This window comes from Eretmochelys imbricata, chromosome 2 (assembly GCF_965152235.1).
Source record: "Eretmochelys imbricata isolate rEreImb1 chromosome 2, rEreImb1.hap1, whole genome shotgun sequence".
NCBI lineage: Eukaryota > Metazoa > Chordata > Testudines > Cheloniidae > Eretmochelys > Eretmochelys imbricata.
In genome coordinates, this window is record NC_135573.1 from 222,915,163 (window position 1) to 222,941,149 (window position 25,987).

The 25,987-nt window shown below is 42.8% G+C and overlaps 1 protein-coding gene across 1 annotated transcript in view; it reads left to right on the plus strand.

Annotated features, from left to right (window-relative positions):
* Positions 1 to 25,987, plus strand: part of CALCR (calcitonin receptor) — a gene marked incomplete at its 5' end in the record, with an annotated part of 117,388 nt that overhangs the window by 74,640 nt on the left and 16,761 nt on the right. The window contains 4 exons of the mRNA XM_077808749.1: positions 269 to 422; positions 7,984 to 8,044; positions 8,141 to 8,207; positions 13,319 to 13,537. Coding sequence (XP_077664875.1) covers positions 269 to 422; positions 7,984 to 8,044; positions 8,141 to 8,207; positions 13,319 to 13,537 — 501 coding nt within the window. The remainder of the gene's footprint in view (positions 1 to 268; positions 423 to 7,983; positions 8,045 to 8,140; positions 8,208 to 13,318; positions 13,538 to 25,987) is intronic.

Below are 25,987 nucleotides of genomic sequence, written 5' to 3' on the forward strand. Positions count from 1 at the left end.
TTGAAGTGTGGTTTTACCAGATCATGCTTGTTTTAATTTTGCTGTTGGCACCTGATTTTTGTCAATTATGAGATACATTGACTCCATTTTTCTGATGTATGAATATGTTATAGCTCTGTCAATGACATTTGCTGAAGAAATCTAGCAAATGCTAGGAAATGTTGTCTTTGAAGCTTGGCACTGATATTTTGTTTGTCTGCTTGGATACAGTTTGTAAACCATTGTCTGTCCAGATCTACAGTTTACTACTCTCCAATTTGTCTGACAGGTAAGCTGCAAGGTGCTGCAGTTTTTTCACCAGTACATGCTGGGTTGTAACTACTTCTGGATGCTCTGCGAGGGCATATATCTTCACACTCTAATTGTGGTGGCAGTATTTGCTGAAGAGCAGCGTTTGCACTGGTATTACCTCTTGGGCTGGGGTATGTATTTTACAATTCATATCTTCTCGGTCGCTTCTTTCCAATGTTTATGGCACTTTTATACGCTAGGGACCCGATCCTGCCACCACTTGCACACATGAACTAGCTTTATTCAAGGGTGTGTATTAGAACCTAAGTTTGATCTCTTGGGAGCCTAAATTTGAACTGGATTTCATTTATTTGCACAGGACAGTGTGTGCACTCGTTGTAATTAATACACACATGTCTGTGATAGTAGTAGTTGGTATCCTTGATGATGGTAGTCTTGGAAGAAATGGCTAAGTGTTGAACATGTAAATTTCTAACCCCCAAAATATAAGGTAATATGTCTAAGTATCTCAGAGCATTATACAGATAAGTAAGTAAACATCCTCAATGCCCTGTAACTGATGTTACAAATCCATGTGCTGCAGAGAACAGATCCAATGACAATGTAAATCACATGCACACAACCTAGGGAGCTGTGTCTAGAATTATGCTCCTTCAGCTCCAAATATGCAGGCCTCTTCTGAGTCTGTAAAACATGTCTCTTGCCTAGGAGTAATAATAGTGGTAGCCCTCATCCTCCTCAGTTGTTTGGCCACTAACAGGCAACACATGCACATACACACAGCCAGCCCCTTACAGTGGGATGCAGACTCTTACATTTTAAAAGTATTTGCTGTAAATTCAGCCCAGGTAAGTGGTGACAGAAAGCCCTTACCATCAATACTTTCTTTAGCTGGCTACAGATAACGAATTTCTGGTCTCATTCCAATTCTCGGTGAACGAGTGCCCAGCCCATATCACAGAACTCACTAACACATCTGGGAAGCAGCTCAGAGGTCTTTCTCCTGCTTCTCATTTCAGAATTCTTTGCCCATGTCTATCTATTTCAAACCCAAGAGGCAGCCGACAGAATTTACCCTGTGCTGTCCAGCACCCCCTCTGCAAGATTCATGTCTGCTGAGCTTCTTTTCATTTATGGTAGGAAGAAACCAAACCTCACCAGGAAAAAAAATTGTGGGCTTAGGTATAAACTAGATGGGACAAAAATGAGAACTGACTTGAACCTGCATCTGTTGCTCAATTCCTCCCTGACCACTTCTCAGGCCTCCCATGACAGGTTAATTTAGTTGGGGTTGGTCCTGCTTTGAGCAGGGGGTTGGACTAGATGACCTCCTGAGGTCTCTTCCAACCCTAATCTTCTATGATTCTATGATTCCTTTATAGACAGAGACAGCAAAATGCAATGCTTCGCTCCTTTCCCTGGGAGGGATCACTTAAGAGTGTGGCAGTCTCCTCAGTTCCTGAGCTATATGGGACTCAGTACTCCATGGCACACCACCACTGATCAGAAACCTTAAGAATTAAACAGAACTTAAAAGCTTCTCTCAGTTTAAGCCCCGGAGAACATCTCCATCCTGTAAATTCCAGAGTAGATAGAAATTGTCTCTCCCTTTCTTGTGAGATTAGCAACGTTCATGGGAAGGGAGGGATTTTGCATACTCTAAGATTTAAAAATGCATGGAACATTATGAGCCCTAAACAGGGGGAAGTCTTTTTATCCTTGGACAACTTCATAATTGGGGAAAGGTATGTGCAGCGTGTCTGTCAGTTGAATAGCTGACCTGTGCTAGAGCAAGAACATCGGCCTTATGAAGGCTCCACAGTTCAGAAGGTTCAGATTTATTGTGGTGGATCAGGCGCAAATAGGAGAACAGTGAAACAAACACCTTTCTTTTTGTGTCACGTTTAAATGTTTCCTTTCTACACATTAAAACAGAGTAGCCACTTAGAAAGTTCAAAAGTTGGCTGGAAGTTCTAGGGCATGGCTGCCACTATAAGACATGCCATCATGGCATTGGCCCTTAGTTTACACAGTAAATTGTTGTGTAAATTCTCATTTCATGGCTAGTGAATGTGACTCAACTGTGTTTGAAAACACTGTATATGTATACTATATAACTATAACAATAATCTGATTTCATCGCTGTCAATTTCAGCACTAGGCGAGCTCGCTTTATTTACCAGACCCACTAAAGCAATAATAAAACATAGCTTTTAAAGAAAAGAAAATATCTGAGAAAGTTCCCCATGCTTCCCCGTGCTGAGGTAATTAAAATCATTGAATAGGTTCTGTAATATGTTGACCCTTGAGGCAACTGTGTAACAAATCTAGCATGATTTGTTCGAGCAACATTCCCTTCTGAGATCCCTTTCTTTACCTGTTATTATTTCAGTGTTTTAGTAAATTACCCCTAAATCACTGGTCAGGAGAAATAGTTTCAAATGCACTCAGTTACACTCTGTTTTGCTGTTTCAAACAGCCCAAACTGCATTTAATTCAATTGGGGATCATTGGTTATGGCCATGCTGAAACAGATTCTTTCACAATGTAACTGGAAGTGCACTCAAGCCTAACTCCATTTTGTGCCATAGCAAGAACAGGGCTCGCTTGTAGGGATTTGTCATATTTATCACTGGCTGGCTACTTTCAGATGCTTCCTAGAGGCTACAATTTGTGATTTTTCACACATCCCAATATAGGGGACAGCACATAGCTGCACCGCTCTGAGGAATGACCAAGAGAGGTTTGCCTGGTGCCTAAGGATGCACCGTCTCCCGCAGCGCTTCTTAGTTAGCCCAAGGGGTGTATGCTCTGTTTCATCTATAAGGATGGTACAGATTGCCCCTTCTCTTTCTGGTGAACCAGCGCAGCGCCATGCCCAGGTCTGGGGAAAGAGAGAGTTGAATCATGGTCTCATCTTCTTCCGTCCCTCTCTGTGTGTTTTGCTTCCTGGAAGAAGTAAAGACCAAGCAGTCTTTATTCACTGTTTCTGTTTCTGGTTCACCCCTCCAAACTTTGTGGAACTGCACAAGGGCAGATCACAATTTGACCTAAATTTGGAGAGTAACATTGGAAATTAAAGATAAATATGATAGATAAATATGAGCTTGCTGAACTATAATATACTAATGAAAACTTTCAATTGTACCTAAAGATGTACATTTGAATGTGTAGAGCCAAGTTCTCTGTGCATATGCACCTAACAGAATAATAAAACACCACTCTCACCATGTGTAGCACTGCACCTATACATTTTTCACGTAAACCCCTGGTTTTAAATTTTGGTATTACTAAGTGGCTCCATAAAAATGGGATCTGGAGCTACGTTCTTCCTGCTTCTTCTTCTGCATTATTGTCATTAAAAAGATTCTGCAACAGGAACATCACTAATATTGTGGTTAGTGATGCATGAAACAGAAAAAGATCCAGTTTGATCTTCATTGACTCTGCAGTCCTAACTGTAGTGAAAAATTATTTTGGCAGCTGAGTAAGTGGATATCTCTTTAAGACCCCCAGGGAGCTGATACAGTGACCAAAATGACATCATATTGACATGGTCACTTTTCTGGCCATGAGCATTCTTTGAAGGTGAACTGAACAAAGCTTTGCTTGCCAAGGCCTGAGTTCAGGTCTCTGTGTTTCTCCTAAAAGCACTGATGAGGTCACTGACACTTAAAGCAAGCAATCCAAAGAGCTACATTCCTCCTGACTATAGAAAGGAATAAAACTGTTTTTCAACTAGTTCACTTTGAAATGTATTAATTTTAGGGCTGTCAATTAATTGCAGTAAACTCATGTGATTAACTAAAAAAAATTAATCGCAATTAAAAAAATTAATCCTGATTAATTGCAGTTTTAATTGCACTGTTAAACAATAGAATGCCAATTGACATTTATTAACTATTTTTGGATGTTTTTCCACAGTTTCAAATATATTGATTTCAATTATAACACAGAATACAAAGTGTACGGTGCCCACTTTATATTACTTTTGATTACAAATATTTGCACTGTAAAACTGACAAAAGAAATATTGTTTTTCAATTCATCTCATACAAGTACTGTAGTGCAATCTCTTTATCGTGAAAGTGCAATTTACAGATTTAGATTTTTTTTAGTTGCATAACTGCACTAATTAACCAAACGATGTAAAACTTTAAACCTACAAGTCCACTCAGTCCTACTTCTCGTTCAGCCAATCACGAAGAGAAAAAAGTTTGTTTACATTTATGGGAGATAATGCTGCCCACTTCTTATTTACAGTGTCACCTGAAAGTGAGAAAAGGCATTCACATGGCACTTTTGTAGCCAGCATTGCAAGGTATTCATGTGCCAGATATGCTAAACATTCATATGTCTCTTCATGCTTCAGCCACCATTCCAGAGGACATGTGTCCATGCTGATGATGCCTGTTTAAAAAACTGCGTTAATTACATTTGTGACTGGACTCCTTGGAGGAGAATTGTATGTCTCCTGCTCCATGGTTTTACCCACATTCTGCCATAAATTCCATGTTATAGCATTCTCGGATGATGACCCAGCACATGTTGGTCATTTTAAGAACACTTTTACTGCAAATTAAACAAAACACAAAGAAGGTACCAGTGTGAGATTTCTAAAGATAGCTACAGCACTCAACCCAAGGTTTGAGAATCTGAAGTGCCTTCCAAAATCTGAGAGGGACGAAGTGTGGAGCATGCTTTCAGAAGTCTTAAAAGAGCAACACTCCAGTGCGGAAACTACAGAACTACATTCTACCACCAAAAAAGAAAATCAACCTTCTTCTGGTGGCATCTGACTCAGATGATGAAAATGAACATGCATCATCAGCATGGACACATGTCCCTTGGAATGGTGGGTGAAGCATGAAGGGACATATGAATCTTTAGTGCATCTGGCAAGTAAATATCTTGCGATGCTGGCTACAACAGTGCAATCAGAACATCTGTTCTCACTTTCAGGTGGCATTGTAAGCAAGAAGTGGGCAACATTATCTCCTGAAAATGTAAACAATGTTTGTCTGAGCGATTGGCTAAATAAGAAGTAGGACTGAGTGGACTTGCAGGCTATACAATTTTACATGTTTTATTTTTGGATGCATTTTTTGTACGTAATTCTACATTTGTAAGTTCAACTTTCATGATAAAGAGATTGCACTACAGTACTTGCATTAGGTGAATTGAAAAATGCTATTTCTTTTGGTTTTTTTACAGTGCAAATACTTGTAATCAAAAACAATTATAAAGTGAGCACTGTACACTTTGTATTCTGTATTGTAATTAAAATCAATATATTTGAAAATGTAGAAAACAACCAAAAATATATAAATAAATGGTATTCTATTATTGTTAACAGTGCGATTAATCGCAATTAATTTTTTTAATCACGTGATTAATCTCGATTAATTTTTTTAATTGCTTGACAGCCCTAATTAATTTATAAATATAAAGTCTACAAACTTAGGATCCTCCACAGTGTGGTAACCTCCACTGTGTGGTGGGCGGCAAACAAATAAATTCACATGAAAATATGGCTTTCGGGTGTGCAGAAAAAGGAATGGTGACTAGAAGGTGCACTAGCTTATCACTACAGAGCTGCTGGCAGCCCCATGGCACCAACTGGTTACATATCAAAAGGGAGCGGCCAGCTAGAAAGTCAGAGATTTGGCTGGCAGTGCTAAAGCGAGGCGTCACTAAGACATGACACCGTAGCAGTGGCCTTTAGTTTGGTAACTAGCACAGCTGCTGGACTGTGGTGCACCAAAGTTGTTGTAAAGAGACCGCTTCATGCAACAAAAATAACTACTCACAGGACTAAGGGTTGCGAAGTTGCTGCTTTATTTAAATACATTGCAACAGAGTGTGTGGAGCAGTGAGGGGAACTCCCACTCAGTAAACAGGAAGTAAGGGAGCGTGGCCCCAACCCATAATACTCTGACTGACCTAGTTAAACCCTTGATGACTGGTTCACTACTTCTAAGGTGCTAGTGGTGGGCCAGTGTTACTCAGAGGCAAGCACTGATGGTGATTCAGTCGCTAGGCCCCCTAAGAACTAGCACAGATGGGTTCCAATCACCACTCAGACACTTAGCTAAAGAGAGAGAGTATTTTCCCAGGGATGGCAAGAAAAGCAAAGGTGCAAATACCCTCGCTATGGAGGCTTAAACACTTACAACTCAAAGAAAACAATAGCAGATCTTATTTGGGCCCCTGGGTCAGTCCAGCAGAGAGTTCGGACTCTTCAGGCTTAGTGCCTGGGGTGCCCTCTTCAGCCCAGTCTTCTATTCAAAGCAAATAGGAACTTGCAGGTTTCCAAGCCAGGATCACTTAATGGTATCTCTTTTATTGGGTCCCCTCTGTACTGGCTTCCTTCCCAGTTTCTGCTGCTTCCTCACAAGTCCCTCACAGACCTGCACCCAGCAGTCACACCTTGAGCTACACAGTTGCTGGTGGTTTCTCCATGCATCCTGCTTCCTTGCTGCTCCTGGCTTGACATGCCATTGCTGTTTTTCCAAGAACCAGGACACATCCTAGGTCAGGGTCTTTCCATGTTTCTGGGCCCCTTCCACACACATGGTCAAGGGAAGGGGTTGTGCAGAGTTGTTGGATAAGGTTGTTTCCTGCTTACCAGGTCCATCACAGTTTACAAAGTAAAATGTTGTATAAATTAATGTTATCATTTTAGCAAACCTCCCCTTTTCATGGTTCTTAGCCTGTTGGAATGGGAAGTAACATGCAACCAGAGGGAAAGGCTTGATTACTGAATCACCACGCTGTTAATGGTGGGGGTGGGAAACTAGTGTGGCATGGATTTCCCAAGATTCAAGGGTTTGGAGGCAGGATTCTCAAAAAAAACCCCGGATGACTAGAAAACATCAAGCCTGCTCCTTCGGTCTAGGAAGAGAATACAGCATGGCAGGTTTCCACACCTTCAGCCTCGTACAAGTGGTTCCCTCTGCAGGATTGGCATAAAAAGAAAAATGGGCCCCCTACAGCAGTCTGTAAGTGCAGTATCCTCCTCTTTCACATCAAAAGAGGACTTACGTGAGCTGATATGGGGATAGGAAGAGTCAGGATTTCTACCATATCCGCCTTACTAATGATAGACATGTGGAGTAGGGCCATCTGAATGTACAGTATCTGGAAATCTGCAGGATTAGCAGAGTAAACACTCCAAGATTTCACACGCTTGTAAGACTCCTGGCTCCACTCTATACATTTTCTAGGGCCTGGGCCTCAGCCTCAGTAAAAGCAGCCTGGTTGCTGTAATGTCATTTATTGCTCCATCACCTGGCATGCAGAATAAGTTACTGCTGCCCTATTCAGTGGGGATTTACATATCAAGGAACCCTGCTTTCCAAAGGGAATACTTCACCTAGAATATCGTGCTCCCTCTCTCTCCTCCCCAGTGTGGCTGGCCATTCCCCCTTTCCCTGCATATATTTCAACATGCTTGGAGTGACTGACAGCAGCTTTGAGCTGAGATGGTAGCAAGACACTTCTCCATGGCTGCTTTTGACAGAAGTATCACAATTACTCTCCTCTACATCTTGCAACTGAGAAAGCCATATGACTCAAAGTCAATTATTATATTATTATTATAATTCTTTTGTCGAAGCTTTGAATTCCCATTTATACGTGATTTTTAAAAAGAAGAAATGTTATTTTAAGTGTCACATGAAATGCATGCCAAAAAATATGAAGGCTGATGTATACCGTTAATCATTGTAGGGTTTCCTTTAGTGCCAGCATCTATTCACGCTGTTGCAAGAGCCAAATACTTCAATGACAAGTGAGTATGAGTATTATATCTATTTTAAAGGTACTTAGCACATTTTATAGCTTTGTATAAAAATGTATTTGAATTAATGATATATTCTTCCTCCAGCTGCTGGATGAGCGTTGACACTCACTTGCTCTATATTGTTCATGGACCCGTAATGGCAGCTTTATTGGTAAGAATATTATTTGTTATCATGTTAATAGTTTATTTGCTCTTCCCAGAAATGATACAAAATTGCATTGAATAGAAGATTCTGTATCTTAAATAGGTTGGCCAAGGTTTTCAAAGGTAGCAAGTGATTTTGGATGCCCCACCTGAGACCCCCTTAAGGGGACTTGATTTTCAGAGGGTGGGTGCTCAGCACTTTCTGAAAATCAAGCCCCTTCAAGGTGTCTCAGGTTGGGGCAATCTAAAAACAGAGGCATCCAAAATCATTAATTCCTTTTGAAAATCATGGCCAAGCTATTTAAACTACTGAATCTTCTATTGTATGCAGTTAACCTTACCTGTGCTAAATGTGCTGCATTATATGTGGTATACGTGAAATAACTATGTTTCAGACTAGCCTGAGACCAAGTCAATAATTCAGCATTGGTTTTCATAAATTCAGAGGCAGAAAGGAACATTGTGATCATCTCGTCTAACCTCCTGCATAACACAGGCCACAGAACTTCCCCAAAATAATTCCTGTTTGAACTAGAGCATAGCTTTTAGAAAAATATCCTGTCTTGATTTTAAAATTACTTTTCCCTAGAGACATGATAGATCTTTACCAGATAGAAAAGTACCAGTAATGGAGAATCCACCACTACCCTTGGTAAATTGTTCCAGTGGTGAATTACCCTTTTTCGTTGGATGCTGTAATAAAAGGGAACAGAGGTAGGGAGCTAAACTGGGAAGAGGCTGGGGGGATAAGAACCTGAATAGAATGCTTGAGTAGGAGCAGCACAGAGCATGAGACTGCAAATCAAGGAAGTTGCAGCTAGGATTCCCAAGGTTGGCTTTTTTGTTTTTTTCCCACTCACTCTGTCTTGCCACCCTAGGCACCTACAAGTTCTGCCTATATGGTAAAACCAACCCCGTAACTTCCATTAATGTTCATATGACAGGAGTATATGCATCAGGGAATCCACTAGTTCCACTGTCCTATTAATATAAAATACACAAACTGGTAAACAGACCTGAACACCCTGAAATTTTGGGAAAGTTTTTATTCATACCAAACATTAGTCCTATCTCCATTTGTCACCCAGATGCACTGTGTCAGCATCCCAACAGATTCAACTTTCATTGGCTTGGGATCTGACATCTACTTGCAAACATCCACATTATTTTTCTGAGAGATCAAATGCGATGGTGCTGAGCATTGTGGAAATGTCTATAAATGAACATGGATCTGTTTCAGAGTAGTTAAAAATCTTTAAAATCTTGTTCTAAACCTCCTTTAAGAACTGTTACTGGATTTCAGCAATACCAAGCTGCAGTATGCTTCCTAAAAATTGTCTAGAAAATAACTTACTATCTCCGTTCTAAGTTTAATTGTTCTAATCACATATGGGAAATGGAAAACTACACAGGATAGTTTTGTAATATAGCATTTGTGAAAACAAGTCACACTGCTTGGTATGGTAACAAATTTTCCTGCCTGGAATGAGAATGCTCAGTGAGCTCCTCCTCTTTACAATCATTCACAGCCAATGTTCCCTCTAATTTTTTATATCCACCTGTGGAATGAATTTTGTTATGTGCACCGATATGGAGGTGACGTGTGGTGGGGTGGGGCCAAAGGGTTTGGAGTGTGGGGGCTCAGGGCTGGGGCAGAGGTTTGGGGTGCAGGGGAGTGAGGGCTCTGGGGTAGGGCCGGGAATGAGGGGTTCAGGGTGTGGGAGGGGGCTCCAGGCTGGGGCAGGGGGCTGGGGTGCAGGGGGTGAGGACTCCAGCTGGGGGTGTGGGCTGTGGAGTGGGGCAGGGGATGAGGAGTTTGGGGTACAGGCTGACCCAGGGCTGGGGCCAGGGGACAGCCCCCAGCCCTCTCCTACTAACAGCAGCTCCCAGGGAGAGGCGCTTCTCCCCACTGACAGCAGCTCCAGGGCCGGGGGAGAGGTGTCTCTCCCCGCGGCAGCCCTGCATGCCCCCAACTTGCTCCCCTCCCCACCTACCTCTCTCCTTTCCCCAGACCCCTATGGCTGCACGCCTGCTTGGCCCTTTTATCACAGACTCTCAGGACTCATGCTCTCTCCCAGCTCTGTACGGTCCCTGGGAGGAATCCCCTTCAGTGCGACAGCCCTTCTCTGGGGTCCACTCTCTCTCTCGAGGGTTAAGCCATAGGCCCCTCTGCCTCCTGGAACAGCACCTCTCTGAATGCCTGTCTCTCACTGTGGCCCCCCCAAGGAGTTAATTCACTCTGTATCCCCTGGGTCCTCCACCCCCAGAGGGAATAATGCAACCCTAATCTCTAGACCGGAGTGACTCTCAGCCAGCGTAAAACAGAAAGGTTTATTGAGCATCTGAACCCAGCACAGGAAACTCTCCTGGCCCTCAGGCCTAACATCCCTCAGCACAATATATCTAGGTCTCTACTGCATCCAGATGGGCTCTGACTGCTGTCTCTCCCCAGTCCAGCAGTCCCCTCTTTCTAGCCAAGGCGTCCTATATCACCAGCCCCAACAGCTCCTCCCCTGTCCTTTGTCTTCCATCCCAGGTAAACAGGTTGCTGGGGCCGTCTCTCCTCCATCCTATGTTCCCCCATGGCTGGAACTGGTTGGTCAGGTAACCGGGGTCCTCTATCCTCAGCCCATTGTCCTTCCACTGCCCTGAACTGGCTGCCTTCCAAGCTGGGCTGAGCCTCTTGGTCACCAGGTCACCAGTCGCTAGGATCCCCCATATCCAGGCCATTGGCCGGGGTTCCAGGTGCTAGGTGAGGTCACACCTGGTCCTCTGCAACAAAAAACCCTCTCCCACCACCTTGTTAAACATGCAGCACACAGGAAAACTGAGGCACGCAGACACTGTTCATGTAAACCACTAGAAAATTCCCCAACTTCGTCACACCTTTATAGCCTGATGTGCGGCCGTGCAGCTTAGAAGGAATTTAGCTCCCAGCACCGGATTTATTAAAGCAGCCTAAAAAATGTTCTGCTGTCATAATGCTGAGTCTGACAGAGGGCACGTAAGTCTTTTTGGATTTTTAATACTCTTCTCCAATGCTGTATCTTTCAGACACCCTAAGAAAAAGATCTATCATGTTTCTAGGAAAAAGTTAATCTTTCTTTAAAATAGAGCTAATCCAGGCATGAGAAGGTGCTTAACCTGGAGAGACAGGGCTTAAATCCCCTCTCTCAGATGTGCAGGGGGTCAATGGTTTATGGGAGCCCCACCATCACAGATAATGCCTACCCATCACCACCCGAATCCACAAGAGAGGGTGATTTTTAAAGGAGCTACTACCTTTTATTCCCTCACCCATCCAGACAAAGCCCCCCTGCCTTTGAGGTTGCAGGGGCTCATTTATAATACCTGGTTTGAAAATGTGCTATTCATAATGTGGCTGTGTCATGGAAACACAATATCTGCTCTTTGCCCAGCAGAAACAGAGTGACAGGCAGGTTCAAAGGAGCCACATCTTTTTACCTTAACAGACATTTTTTTTTAATCAGTTGCCTGAAGGAATTCTGAAAGTAAAGGTTAGGTGATCTGAGTCAGCGACGCCTGGGGGAAGCCTGGAGAATAAGTGGCGAGTGGGGACACAGAAATCATATATTATTCCTTGCTAAGCAGAGCACAAATGTAAAACATTTGAGGTATTTCTCAGTAGTTACAATACTGAAGCTTTCCTGATCATGGCTTTTCATGCTGGAAGGCCCAGATATGCTCTCTCATCTATTTATGGAGTTACGACTATTTTAATATAGCTCTGAGTAATACAGCAAAATCATTTCAATGTTTTCAAAAATCTGACAAGTGGAGAAACTATGTCACTGCTATGTGCATGATATCGTGCCATTAGTGTGAAAGTACATGAGCTAGCTGTACTAGAAAGATGGGAAGTCCATATTCTGCTTATACTCAGGCTGTACCGTTTCCTTAGGGACCAAATGGCCTGATTTCCAGAGGTGATAAGCATGCACAGCTCCCATTGGCTTTAGCGGGAGTTCATGTGAATATCTGACCACAAATGTGAGTGCTGAGCCCTTCTGAAAATTCTGTCCTTAATGCCCCAAACCAGCAAAGTACTTAAGCACATGCTTAACTTTAAGCACATGAGTAGTACCATTGAGTTCAGTAAAGAACTTGATGGTACTGAGTGGGCATAATTTTAGTGCTTTGCCAGATTGGAGCCAGAGAGTTCAGCACCTTGCAGGATTGAGCCCTTACAGCCCAAAAAGGGATTTAGGGGGCACATCCTCCACTGATGTAAATCTGGCAGTAGGTGTGTTAAGGCACCCAAGGTTACATACTTTGGTCTCAAGTATCAGGGGGTAGCTGTGTTAGTCTGTATCCACAAAAACAACAAGGAGTCTGGTGGTACCTTAAAGATTAACAGATTTATTTGGGCATAAGCTTTTGTGGGTAAAACACCACTTCTTCACATGCATGGAGTACGCATCTGAAGAAGTGGTGTGTTACCGACGAAAGCTTATGCCCAAATAAATCTGTTAGTCTTTAAGGTGCCACCAGACTCCTTGTTATACTTTGGTCTGTATGTCTGAAGGGGCAAGGTTGTGGAAGATTGGCGAGGAGCTAAGTGGTGGACTGAGCATGTGACTGGATGTAAGCAGAGGATGCAGGCAGTTTCAATGAACTTTGTCTGACAGACCCTGCCAAAAGATATCTTCGCATAGCTCAGCATATTTTTTGCCTGTAAACAAGTCAGTTTATATAACAAGCATAAATTATACATGTAAGAATGTAACCAGCTGTTGACCCTATGAAACCCTGAGATAAGCATGGAGAATATAACACCGCAGAGGACTCCCCCTCAGTGGAGTCCTGCCTGGTCAGCTGTCCCGAATGGCCAGAGTCCCCTGCAGTCCCTCCTCACGTCCTAGGGGCTCCCGCGCAGATTGGAGCGTAAATTCTTCCTTCAATAAAGCGTAACTTACTATTTTCAGGCCTGAGTGTCATCCATTCGCTGGTATTTCCCCCCGCCCTTGCGGGCACAATGTCAATCCCAATGAGCTGTTGTTTTGAGCTCTAACAGGGCCATGAAGCTGTGTTTTGTTGTCATTGCTGGGTTTTGTATTTTAATTTGAGTGTTTTACCAATAAAGACTCTCTTTTTTAGGTCAATTTTTTCTTTTTGCTTAACATCGTCCGAGTTCTGGTGACAAAGCTAAGAGATACTCATCGGGCTGAGTCCAACATGTACATGAAAGCTGTCAGAGCCACACTAATCCTGGTGCCCTTACTAGGAATTCAGTTTGTCATTATTCCCTGGAGACCAGAAAACAGACTTGCTGGAGAAATATATGATTACATCATGCATATATTAATGCATTACCAGGTATGGAATATCATAGCAAGTTAGGTGTACATGTATTTGCCAGTAGGGTTAATTTTAGCAGAGGATTCTTTTGCCAAATGCTTTGTCTCTGAAAGTAATTATGACTGCTTGTTTTTTTTCCTTTTTCTCCAACATTTTCACATCATATATTCCCTTCTTCTGTGGCTCTATTATTGTGTGCAAACAGTCACCAGTAGCTTGGGGAAATGCTTCAAGAATTACAGAATAGTGATGTTTCTGCATTGAGTAGAGAAAATTGAGATCACATAAGGCTTTAAATGTTGTTCAAAGCCCTGCTAATGCAAATGTGCTCAGACAGCCCTTTCCAAAAACACTGCAGAGGGGATGATATTAAAATTAACTGTATGTGGAAATCGCTGTGTCAAGGAAGAGATGTTTGTACGCAGTGGAAGAAAGGATCAAGATAATTAAGGCTCAGTTAATTGTTAAGTCGCAATTTTAAGCTGTTTAAATTAAAATACAACTCTTTCAAAACGCTTATAAAATCAAAATGTTAGAACAGTATCAATATTTCAAAAGGGCTGTCTTCTATTTTCTTTCTTTTGTACAGTAATACATCATTTTCAATTGCTTGGCTCTCTACCCTGGCTTCAATGCATGCTGTCCATCATTCACCAAGGGTGGCAGACTTCAAAAAATTGCACTTGTGATATTAATATTAGACACGTGTAAAGTGAACAAACATCCCATTGGCCTCTACTTATTTTTTTTTTCGTGCAGAGGCTCATGATGGAGAATTATTTGAAAGTTACAGATCAGTGAGATAGTGTGCAAAACAATTTCCCCCCTCCCAAGGGGAAAGTAATAACATAATAATTCCACTGATATCTATGTATCAATTACCTTGACATATTAGGCCATATTTTCAGCTGCATGTACAATGATTGTCTACTTCTCAAAATGCCTGAAAACCAATGTACCTGGGAAACCACAAATTTGCCTGCATACATAGCAATTGCAGGAGCAAAAGCTGTCCATAACAGGTGCATGTGTATTTTAGTAGGTGTTGTACTTACAGCACTGTTCTATGCCTTGCTTATCAATTATAGTTGTAACCCTTCTGTCCATCAGAGTTGGCAGCAACAAGGGCCGGGTTCAATATCTAGGGGATCCATTCCAATAACACAATGCAAACCGGCTCGAGCCCCCACCCAGTGACCTGGGACAAATATATACCACCCCCGCTGGGCACATCCAAGAGGCAGTACTTCCCCTCTCGCAAACACCTAGTCTGAGTGTAGCAAAAAGCCTTTTAATAACAGAGAGAAACAATGTGGCATTATGTTGGGGAAACACCACCAACAGGATTCATAACACAACCCATGAGCAAAAAACCCACCCCAAGCAAATTGGGGCATGCCCTTTCCCTTTTGGTTCTTGAGTCAGCAACCCCAAATCACCCAAAGTTCCAAAAGTCCGATGACCCAAAAGTCTCTGTCCCTGGTTAGGGCAGCCCCAGAGTTCAAAAGTTTATCTGCAGAGCTTTACCTCCCAACCTGGGTGGAGATGGGGGCAGGGGTAAAAGGCACCTTACATGATCTGAAGCTGACCGCCCCACAGCTCCATAGGCCTTCGCTCTGCTCCGCTCCACTCCACCAGCCGCCCCACGAACTGCTTCGCTCAGCTCTGCTCCACTCTGCGGCCCACAGGCAGCTCCCGCCGTCCCACAAACTGCTCCGCGGCCCACCAGCAGCTCCCGCCGTCCTATGAACTGCTCCACCAGCCTGTCCACAAGGCACTCCAGCCATCCCGCAAACTTCTCCACAATATATCTTCAGGCTCCCCCACTACTTAACACAACTGTCAGTGATTTCAGCTCTTAGTCAGTTCAGCTCTTTGGTGAATTCAGCTTGTAGTAGGGGAGCCTCAGTGCTGGTGCACCATTAGCCCAAAGTGAGCTCAGCAGCCTGTAACTAGACTCCTAATGAAATCAAAATTAGCTCTGATATTCCACAGTGGAGAGAGGAGGAAGTACAATTAGCATGTAAGGCCCTCACCAAGGGGCCCATACCACCAAGTATTAATACTTGTCCCCAACCTCTCTCAATTCACAGAGTTTTGGAACCCATGACCCTTGCCTAGCGAGTGCTACTTAGTTGATGGTGAGTCCCTCCATCATAACAAAAGGCCAAGTACAGTCCCACTGTCTTTGATTCCCATAATCAGGGTAATAACAATTTATTCTTCCTGCCCCAATAACAGAGACACTGGGGATCCCACAGCAGCCAAAGTGACCATTTGGGCAGCTATGGCCTCATTCTAGGCGGGGTGGGTGTGCCTATGCAAATGAGATCGGCCCCTGAAGTTCTTTTCCACAACTTGCCACACCTCACTACCAGATGTCAGGGTGGAGCTCATCCTGACACTGCTTACATAGTTACCAGGAAAACTGCTTATTCACAACTTACGTGTATTTGGTGGAAAATTAAATTATTTTATGTAAAATAAGCTACAGTAATTGAAAAAAATTATGTTGGATTTTTGCTAACAATGACACTCAATTCTTTGTGCAAGTAAACCACTGAATGAAAAACTAAAAATAAATTCAGGTGGCCTATAGGTAGAAAAGCTTACAGCAGAATCTGTTTCCACTCATTTCTTGTAAATAAATTTGAGTAATTATTTAGGAGGTGCTTATTTCAGCATGGACAAGTGCCTGGTTAGCAGGGACAGCTGAGTGTAATTCTTAAAAGCTCCATCTTTATATCATAATTCCCATCAGACATAGTGAGAAGGTGTGTATCTTTTCCTGTTGTAGGTACCGCTGTGTTTTGTCACGTCTGTGGTCTCTAGGGATACAAGTGTGCCTTTCCTAACATCGTAACTGAGTGTCAGGCTCATGATACAGCTGTCTCCACTTACAGTGAGGCAATGTGACTGTGGGGATAATCATTTTATTTATAAAACAACACTGAGAATTAATACAATATCCTAATAACAAACAGTAGGAATTAGAACATACCAAGGCAATGGAAAAACCAAACAAAATCCTAAACAGAGGCATCACTGAAAAAAGGGGTAGTCCTTCCATGTCATTAGAAGGGAAAACACAGTGGGAAGAGAAGTGCCCTCAAACACGGTTGTAAAGTGGGGAGGGTTAAGATGAGGTAGAGGTCCAAGGAAAGCAAATTCTACCTCCTATGGGCTTCCACAGCCACAGATCAGTCCCCGAGCAAGTAAAATGGATCTCTGTGCTAGGATTTTTGACCAGAAATTCCCCACTGTTGCTGCCACTGGTTCAGCTCTGCCAATAGTAAAAGTGGCGGGTGCTCTAGTGTAGACAGGGCTCCAGGTCACCACCACCATTTTATCCTCAATGGAGGGGAGCCACAAACTACTTTGTCATCTAAACCCCAGACTTAGGCACCTACATCTTGGGTTGGACACTTATGTCCCAGTCTGGGCTCCACTGAGATCTGCAAAACTGCTGCCAAAACCTGTAGGAGCCTAAATCACTCAGCACCTATGTGTTCAGTTTAAAAGTTCCCTAGGAGCCCATGTTTCTTCCTCTGGGCATGACTGTTCCACTGTAGATAGTTACCTGCTCAGAGGTCCAGAGAGAGAATGACTCTAATTCAGTGGCTAGGGTACCTACCTGGGAGGCCAGACACCTCAGGTCTACTCCCTCTTCTCCAATCACTCTTTCATTATTTATCCACTGTGTAACAGCTTCAATGGGGGAGACTGAAGGAGCCCCACATCAGACTATCCCATAGCTCAGTGGTCAGAGCACTTTCCTGACAGGTGTGAGAATCTTTTCAAGTCTTTTTTCCCTTCTGACAGAGAGGGTGGAATTGAACTTTGGTCTCCCACATCTCAGCTGAATGCTCTCACTGCTAGGCTAAAAGTTATAAGATGGGCACCACTGCCTGTTCCTCTGGCTGCTTTGTGTGGAGCAATGCAGGTGCCTAACTCAGTCCTGCAAGAAACAGCGTAGGCATCTCATCTGCCTGACTCCAAGAGATGGGATCCCACTTGTGGATCACAGCAGAGATAGTCACCTCTGTGCAGCCCAGGCTTAAGCACATATCCAAGAGAGGGGTGGACTTTGGCACACTCATCTCTGGTCAGTGTCTCCCATTGGTTAGATTAGGCAGCTCCTTGCCTAGTTTGCTGGCTTTCTGGATCATATCCTAAGGCGTCTGTCTCTCCCCATTCATTGTATAGGGATCCTAAGTGCCAAACTCAGCTTTGTGGATCTCAATGTTGTTCCTGTGATTTTCTAGGAACCTAAAAGTTAGGCACCATGATGCTCAGTGTTGCAACCCCCCGTTCACACAGGTACTTGTCGCGGAAAAACTTTTGTCTTTCAGGGGTGGGAGGGTTAACACCTGAGTTAACACTCAGGGTTAAGCCTGAGTTCCTTCATGGATCCCACCCTATGTTCTCTAACCTTGTTCAGAGAAGTTCTATTTGAAATGTCAGTCCATCATTCCGTATATTCCCACCATTCCTACCAACAGCCACCCCACTGACAGCAACAATGGAAAACTTTATCTAGCATCTCCTAGTGTAAACAAATTCTTGGGACATTTGGCCAGAACTCTTAAAGTTGGTTGGTACAGAGCTTTGGGAATATGAGTTACCTTATAATTATCAGTGTTTCCAATAGCAGTGGTGTATGGTCACAATGTACTACATAGCAACATATAACAACATAAGTTATTTCATGAGTGCCCTGCAGTTATCTTATTGTGTGATCCTTAGCTGGGTACCAAAATGCAGATTTTCTGTGGTAATTTTATTATGAGTTAGAGTTTTGGATCATTTTCAGAGCATTTCTTTTACAGGTATTTCTCATAACAATCACATATTCAGAATAGTCACATTATTGTGACGCTCTGTGTGCTCATTTTCTTGTAGCACTGTTGATGTAATTAGCAGTTATTTCTTTATATGGTTTCAGTGTAACTTTTACGTTCCGCTCTGAATTGTTTAAATACTTGTTTTCCCAGCATCTTCTCATAGCTAGTATGACAGATTTGGGGTTTGTTTGTTTTTCGATAACCCATTGCAGCAGTGTATGACAATTGTGATTTGACATACTGAACAAACCATCCACTTGCAATTAGTACAAGTACAAACTGCAACACTGCAGTCTATTGTCAGAATAGGAGAACTGAAGATCACGAATGACAGAGTATTTGTTCCCAGAATAAACTGTACTTTTTTCACAGGGTATTATTCCTAGCTGGAAAACAATACAGTGAGGTGTTCCCTGCTAGGTTTCCCACACTAAAGGTCAATTTGACTAGTAGGAGCCACTCTTGCTCTAAACTGTTCTTTCTTCTTTATGAGATTATCCTCCACACTCATCATTTCAAGCAGAAGTGGTCTGTTTCCCCGAACATTCTGCTTCACTGCAAACATATGCTATTCATTATATGGGCTATGATAGGTTATTTGTTCATCACTCAAATGCAGTGCCTCAGTATTGTCACATCATGTTTGTTACTATACATAGGTCAAAATCCTCCTAGCAGATCTGTGGAGTTGATCTATAAATTATAAAAAGGAAGCCTTTTTTTCCCCCAATTGTGACACTGAAAAATGGTGTAGGCTGGAGGACTCAATCACCAGCCTGGGAAAAATAATCAGCACTGCCCAGTTCAGTTCATGGCCTTTACCTCAGGGATCTGTTTATTCTCCAGTACTAAAGAAAGGAAACGTGGAGCAACAAAATAATGTAATAGCCCTGTTCTCAACTTTGATTTTGGGGCTTCCTGGCTTCTGCCAGCTTAATGGACAAGACATCCACCCCAATAGGAAGTGGGCCACAGGGCTCCTATCCCCTCACGGTCCTCTGCTGTAGTCACAGAAGAGTTTATTCCTAGCCCTCTTTTGGTCACAGGCTCCGTTAGGGAGCTGGGGCCTTCATGTATATTCCCTAGCTGATAATCAGACCCAATAACCTGATGCTGCCAAGCTGTGTTCCATGATTCCTAGCACTTCCCTGCTGGTCTTCTCTCCAGAACAGGGCTGGCTGCTTTCCAAACCCCTCTGAACCTTAAATCCATGTTACAAATAGCTTCTCTGCTCCAGATATGAATATGTGCTGTTTCTGCACCATAGTGGTTCCAAGAGATCTCTCAAATGGAAATTTAGAGCCCCCCTCAGCATCACCAATACAAGTTGTGCAGTTTCAAAATATGTGGAACTGAAGATTACATAAAACAGAAGAGATACTTCCCCCATTAAGAGGAATATTTAAAGCATAGCAGCTATCTCAGAAGCAGAGGCTCTAGCTAGAAGGATGGACACGTCTAGCCAACTGAACACAGACATCCACTAATATAAGTGTCTCAAAGCAAAGATTTGAATTCCAGAACATCTAATTAATTATTGATTTTCCTTAGAGGGCATGATTTTCAAAAGCCTATAAAATCACTCTGGCAGTTTATGGAAGACATCATCCTGCCATATATCTCATACAAAATTACAGAATTTTGCACACAGGTTCCTTTCACCAGCACTCAGAAGTCCCTTAGAAGCATGAAAAATTTCTCCACGGTGGCCCGAAGAGAGGGACTTATATGGGAGAGCAAGCGGCATCCCATAAAGAAGTGAAGTGGTGTGCACCAGGGAGTTCAGGTGTGAATTCTGTCCTCCCACCGTGCTTGCACTCATGCAGCGCAAATCCACACTGCCCATTACTGCAGTCTATCTAGCTACAGGTCTCCCTGGCCCTGATTCAGCAAGGTACTTCAGCATGTGCCTAACTTTAAGCACCTGAATAATCCTGCGGCCGTCAATATTCACGATGCCTAAAGGTCCTCATGTGCTTAAATACCTTACTGAATCAGAGCTCCTGAAAGTTGGAGTTAGCCCTTCATAAGAAATAAGATTAATTCAACATTTTGTATCAGCTTCTGAGCAAAATGCTCAGTATTTAAGCACTTGCCTTGCCAAATAAGGACACAGCTCTCAGAAGGTCACAGGCCTCAATTACATGATGTTTGCTCTGTATTTTCTAAGAGCAGGTTTGATTTTTTTTTGAGAGAGAAACTGCTTGGAGCTTGTAAATTTAACTCCTGCTGACAAGAGGAGTAATTGCTTTATGCAGAGCAAAACTAACCATTTAAAAATACCATGCTGCTTTGCTCCGTTTTACAAGATATGCATTCATGCACACCCAGGTTTAAAAGGACAGCACTACTAGTGCTTTGTGCCAAAGCAGACAGAAACTTTTCATCCTGCCATGGAAAGCTAGAGCTATGGGGCTACTCCTGACAGGATGAATGTTTCTTTCATTTCCTGTTCTCTTTTACTTGGGTTGCTGTTCATTTTTAAACTCTCTTCGTGTATTTCAGCCACTAAAAATGGCAAAAAGATGTCTTCTGCCACTTGGCTATTTCTAGAGCACTATTTTTGTACAATATATTCCTGCGTAAAAGGGGCAGTAGTGGAGGCTCCAGCAGTGAGAGGAGGGGATAGTGGGTGCCCAAGTACTCAGCGTCAGCCATTTCTCAGCAGGAGACCTACCATCTTCCCTCCTCACCTTGACCCTCTCCCTCAACGTGGCCAGTAGCAGAGACTTTCCAGATGTTTTCTCTGCACAGTGCCTCACATAAGTCTCTTATATTTTTATGCCTCTCTATTCCATGTGAAGCATAGGGCCTTCACCACGGCCTTCCATCTTTTCTGCTGCAGTCTTAAGCTATGTCTTCACTCATCATCAGCTATCCCTCGATACAAGGATGACGGCTGCCAAGGGAAAAAAAGTCATTGATGAGACTTATGATGGCTGAGGAAGCCAATCCGTGCACTACAGGTTTTTCCACGTAGATGACAGGTGGTTGCTTGGAGAGAGCACAACTGCTGGTCAGGATGCTGCACACTTTCCTTCATCCTCTGCCATTTTGCAGCCTCTTGAGCAGGGCAATTCTCTTCAAAACAGGCTGAGGCTTGATGTTTGATTCAATGCCATTGCAGTCTATTGCCAGGCAGCTTTTCCCAATTCATGGGGTCAATGCCTCCGTTCTGAAGATATACTTTCAGGGTGTCCTTGTAGTGTTTCCTCTGTCCCTCATGAGTCCTCTTACCATAACAAAGTTGAGAAAAGAGGACTTGCTTCGGAAGACGAGTATCAGCCATCTACACACAATGGCCAGCCCTGCAAAGTTAATGTTTCATAATCTTCACCTCAACACTGTTGATGTTAACTGTCTTCACTAGAAAAGCTGCAGATAGCACTTAATTTAGATGCTCCCGAGTGTAGGGGTTCTCCAATTGCTGTAGTTAATCCACCTCCCTGAAAGGCAGTGTTGTCTAAACTGAGGGTTAGGTCAGCTTACTACATCACTCAGGGGTGTGGATTACCCCTCAGCTATGTAGCGGGGTTGACTTAACTTTTTAGTGTAGACTTGCCCAGGGGCGGCCCTAGACCAAATGGCACCCAAGTGAGGAGCAGTTTTGGTGCTCCCCTCTCCCCATTTGTTAAACTTTTGAATACGTTATTTTTATTACATTTGTGATCCATTTCATGACTTTGATGCACAATATGCATGCATGATTTATCCATCATAAGACAATACATTTGCATGCTAGGATCTGTAAATCTGTATTTTTTCGTGCCATATATAAGCAAATAAAAAAAATTTCCTCTGTGTTTATAGAACTTTTTTAACTGAAATGTACTAAAATCAAGAAATTGAACTGTGCACCAACATTGGGTGGGCCAGTATTAAATAGTGTTACAGTAAGTGACTGCCTTAGAAAGTAAACACTAGTCCTTTAGTTCAAAAGGTCACTTTTCTTACCTTTGCCCTTGCAAACTGAAGCACAGCATCAGAGAAATCCAAACACTGGCCAATGGCATTTTCAAGTGATAAAATAGCAAGTGATGTCAGTCTCTCATTGACCATCGTCAATCGAAGATATGTTTTAATAAGCCTGAGCTTCAGAAAGTTGCGCTCATCACTCACGACTGTGACCAGCAGCAGCATGAGCAGAATCCTCAAAGCTATCCACATTAGGGAAAGTATCCTTCAGCTCTGCATCATGGATGAATTGGAGAACTTGGAGTGGAGAGTGCTTCCTGTGTTGCAAAATCTGACTGGTTGTCCAATTCTATATAGAGGTCTTTATCATTGACATCCAAACATTCCCCATATGTCACATCCAGTGAAGGTCCATACAATTTTTCAAAAGCATTTTCCTGTCTGCCAGCAGCTTACTACAGTCATACAAAAAAACCCAAGTCTTTTTGTGGTGTTTCATTTGTCCAAACCTTTCCTAGATGGATACTCAAGCAGTGTCAACGAGTAAGCAAAAAACCTCTCTTTTGAATTTTTCTTCTGAGGTTCCCATCACCTCACTCTGCTCTTTTAACCAAACTGTCTCTTCTTCCAATGAATATGAGTTTCCTTGAAGACAGGCTCAACTCCTAAGTTTTCTGCCATTTCTTTGGCAGCAGTGATGGCATCTGTCAGGAGTGCAGTCCATTATTATGGCATAGTACTTCACTTTGCCAAGCCACATCAATATGTTTTGTATTGTTTTGCTGCAGTCATGGTCCATAGTTTTTTTACAAACTACTCAATGTAGGTGCTCACGCATGACATCATCGTATGCCCCAAGGAGCGCTACCAAACCAAGGAAATTACCATTATGTTCAGTGAACAAATTATCCGACGAGCCCCAGAAAGTCAAATTATTCTTTGCAAGGGAGAGATCAGATGCTCGAGCACGTTCCGCCAATGCTGGGTTTCTACATTAATAATGTGCAGGTTTTCTGTGTGTGTGCATTTACTCAGCTTGAGCCTGGACTCAACCTCCAACCACTAGGAATAGGCCGTAAAATGGCCAGGTGACTTTCAATGTTGCTTCACAGCATCAGTTAAGTTATGCCAGTAATTGTACCCGGAAGGCGCAAACAAAGATTTGGCATTCTTGTCAAATATTTTGCAACAAAAACAGAACACTTTGTCAGTTGATTTCGCGTAAACTAGCCAACACCAATTCGGTTTCTCACCATTCTCAAGCACACTTTTGCAGTGTGACTTTGAGAAGTGTCGTTTCTGCTCATTTACTGGAAACATAATATCCTCAGTTTTGCCTGGCCGGTTCAGAATTGTATGATCAATATTGGCAGAGTATAGGATGGCCAGCCATAAAGCAGGATCTGATATATTGATTTGTGGTGTGCCGTTTTTCTCATTGCTGTTTCTGTCATCATGAGAGGCTGATTCTTCTTTATCATTGCTCTCCTTCTCATGTACACCAGATTTTTATCTGTCATTAGTCTCCTTTTCATGTGAGCCACATACTTCTTTATCATCACTCTCCTTTATGCTACCAGGAAAACTGGACTATTCTCCATCACTTTCCTCACATTTCCATCCTTATCTTCAGGTAAATCTGCTAATTCCTTAGGGCATGGCTACACTGGAAACTTCAAAGCGCTGTTACGGGAGCGCTCCTGCAGCAGTGCTTTGAAGTGCGAGTGTGGTCGCGCGCAAGCACTGGAAGGAAGGTCTCCCAGCGCTCCTGGTAATCCACCTCCATTAGGGGAATGGCTCCAAGCACTGGGAGCACGGCTCTCAGAACTCGGAGCCTGTTTACACTAGCGCTTTAAAGAGCTCTGACTTGCTGCGCTCAGGGGGGTGAGTGTAAAGTCATAAAATGTAAGTGTAGCCAAGCCCTTAGTAATAGGACTTCCATCATCTTCACTTCACTCCTCAATTTCTTCTGTACTGCAACGATCGCTATTACCTAAAGCCTAGCCTATGTTGTTCTGTTTCAGATATTTTCCCATCAAATTTGCCCCTTGCTGCAAATTAGATTGCAATGGAGCTTTTCACTTCCTATGCTGAGCTCCTCAAGGCTCCTTCAGGGGCATCTTTTATTTCTACAGAGTAAAACAGACAGTATTAGGGAAAGCAAATGTCTACATTCCATAGTCTTAGAAAGTCATCAAACATTACATGTTAAGCATGGCAAAAGAAGTAACTATTTCTTTTATATTGTTGCGTACATATGGGTCAATAGATATTGCTGGTGTCTCATTAAATATGTCCTTTGTTAGTCGCTACTTTTACAGTCTTCAAGTCTTAAAACACAAGTACACTTATCAGGTTTCAGAGTAACAGCCGTGTTAGTCTGTATTCGCAAAAAGAAAAGGAGTACTTGTGGCACCTTAGAGACTAACCAATTTATTTGAGCATGAGCTTTCGTGAGCTACAGCTAACTTCATCGGATGCATACCGTGGAAACTGCAGCAGACATTATATACACACAGAGATCATGAAACAATACCTCCTCCCACCCCACTGTCCTGCTGGTAATAGCTTATCTAAAGTGATCATCAAGTTGGGCCATTTCCAGCACAAATCCAGGTTTTCTCACCTTCCACCCCCCACACACACAAACTCACTCTCCTGCTGGTAATAGCCCATCCAAAGTGACAACTCTCTTCACAATGTGTATGATAATCAAGGTGGGCCATTTCCTGCACAAATCCAGGTTCTCTCACCCCCTCACCCCCCTCCAAAAACTACACACACAAACTCACTCTCCTTCTGGTAATAGCTTATCCAAAGTGACCACTCTCCCTACAATGTGCATGATAATCAAGGTGGGCCATTTCCAGCACAAATCCAGGTTTTCTCACCCCCCTCCAAAAACCACACACACAAACTCATTCTCCTGCTGGTAATAGCTTATCCAAAGTGACCACTCTCCCTACAATGTGCATGATAATCAAGGTGGGCCATTTCCAGCACAAATCCAGGTTTTCTCACCCCCCTCCAAAAACCATACACACAAACTCACTCTCATGCTGGTAATAGCTCATCCAAAGTGACCACTCTCCCTACAATGTGCATGGTAATCAAGGTGGGCCATTTCCAGCACAAATCCAGGCTTTCTCACCCCCCCCCCTTTTTTTTTTCCGGGGGACACACACACAAACTCACAGCAGGAGAGTCTATTCCAGTCTAATGTCTATCTTGTTATGTTACTTGAGTCTGTCCTCTATGTTGTCCTAGTAATCTTCATTTTCATTCCATAATTTCCTTTCCTATTGGTTTCTGCTTTGTCTTCCTTCAGAGTTCTTCATTTGTGATTTTTTTTTTCTGGCCAGCTGATCGTGAGGATTTGTCTAAGGCAGCTGTTTATGAAAACGTACAGTTCAGATAATAAGAAGATCTTAATAAGTATCCAAGTTTCAGCACCATATAGTAAAATCAACTTTACAGTGAAGTTAAATATTCAATGTTTAGTTTCGATTTCTGTTTCTCCAGAACTTTAGAGTTACACAGGCTTGAACAGTACTTGTGATTAATTGGGAAGGGTACTACAGAGACAACTCAGAGTAGGATACTTCACATCTCAGTTTCCATTTCCTGAAAGCGCAGTTTCATTCTGCGTGCAGGCGCAAACTTGCTCAATTTGGTGACAAATAAATATTTACTGTTCTTTTCTACTGTC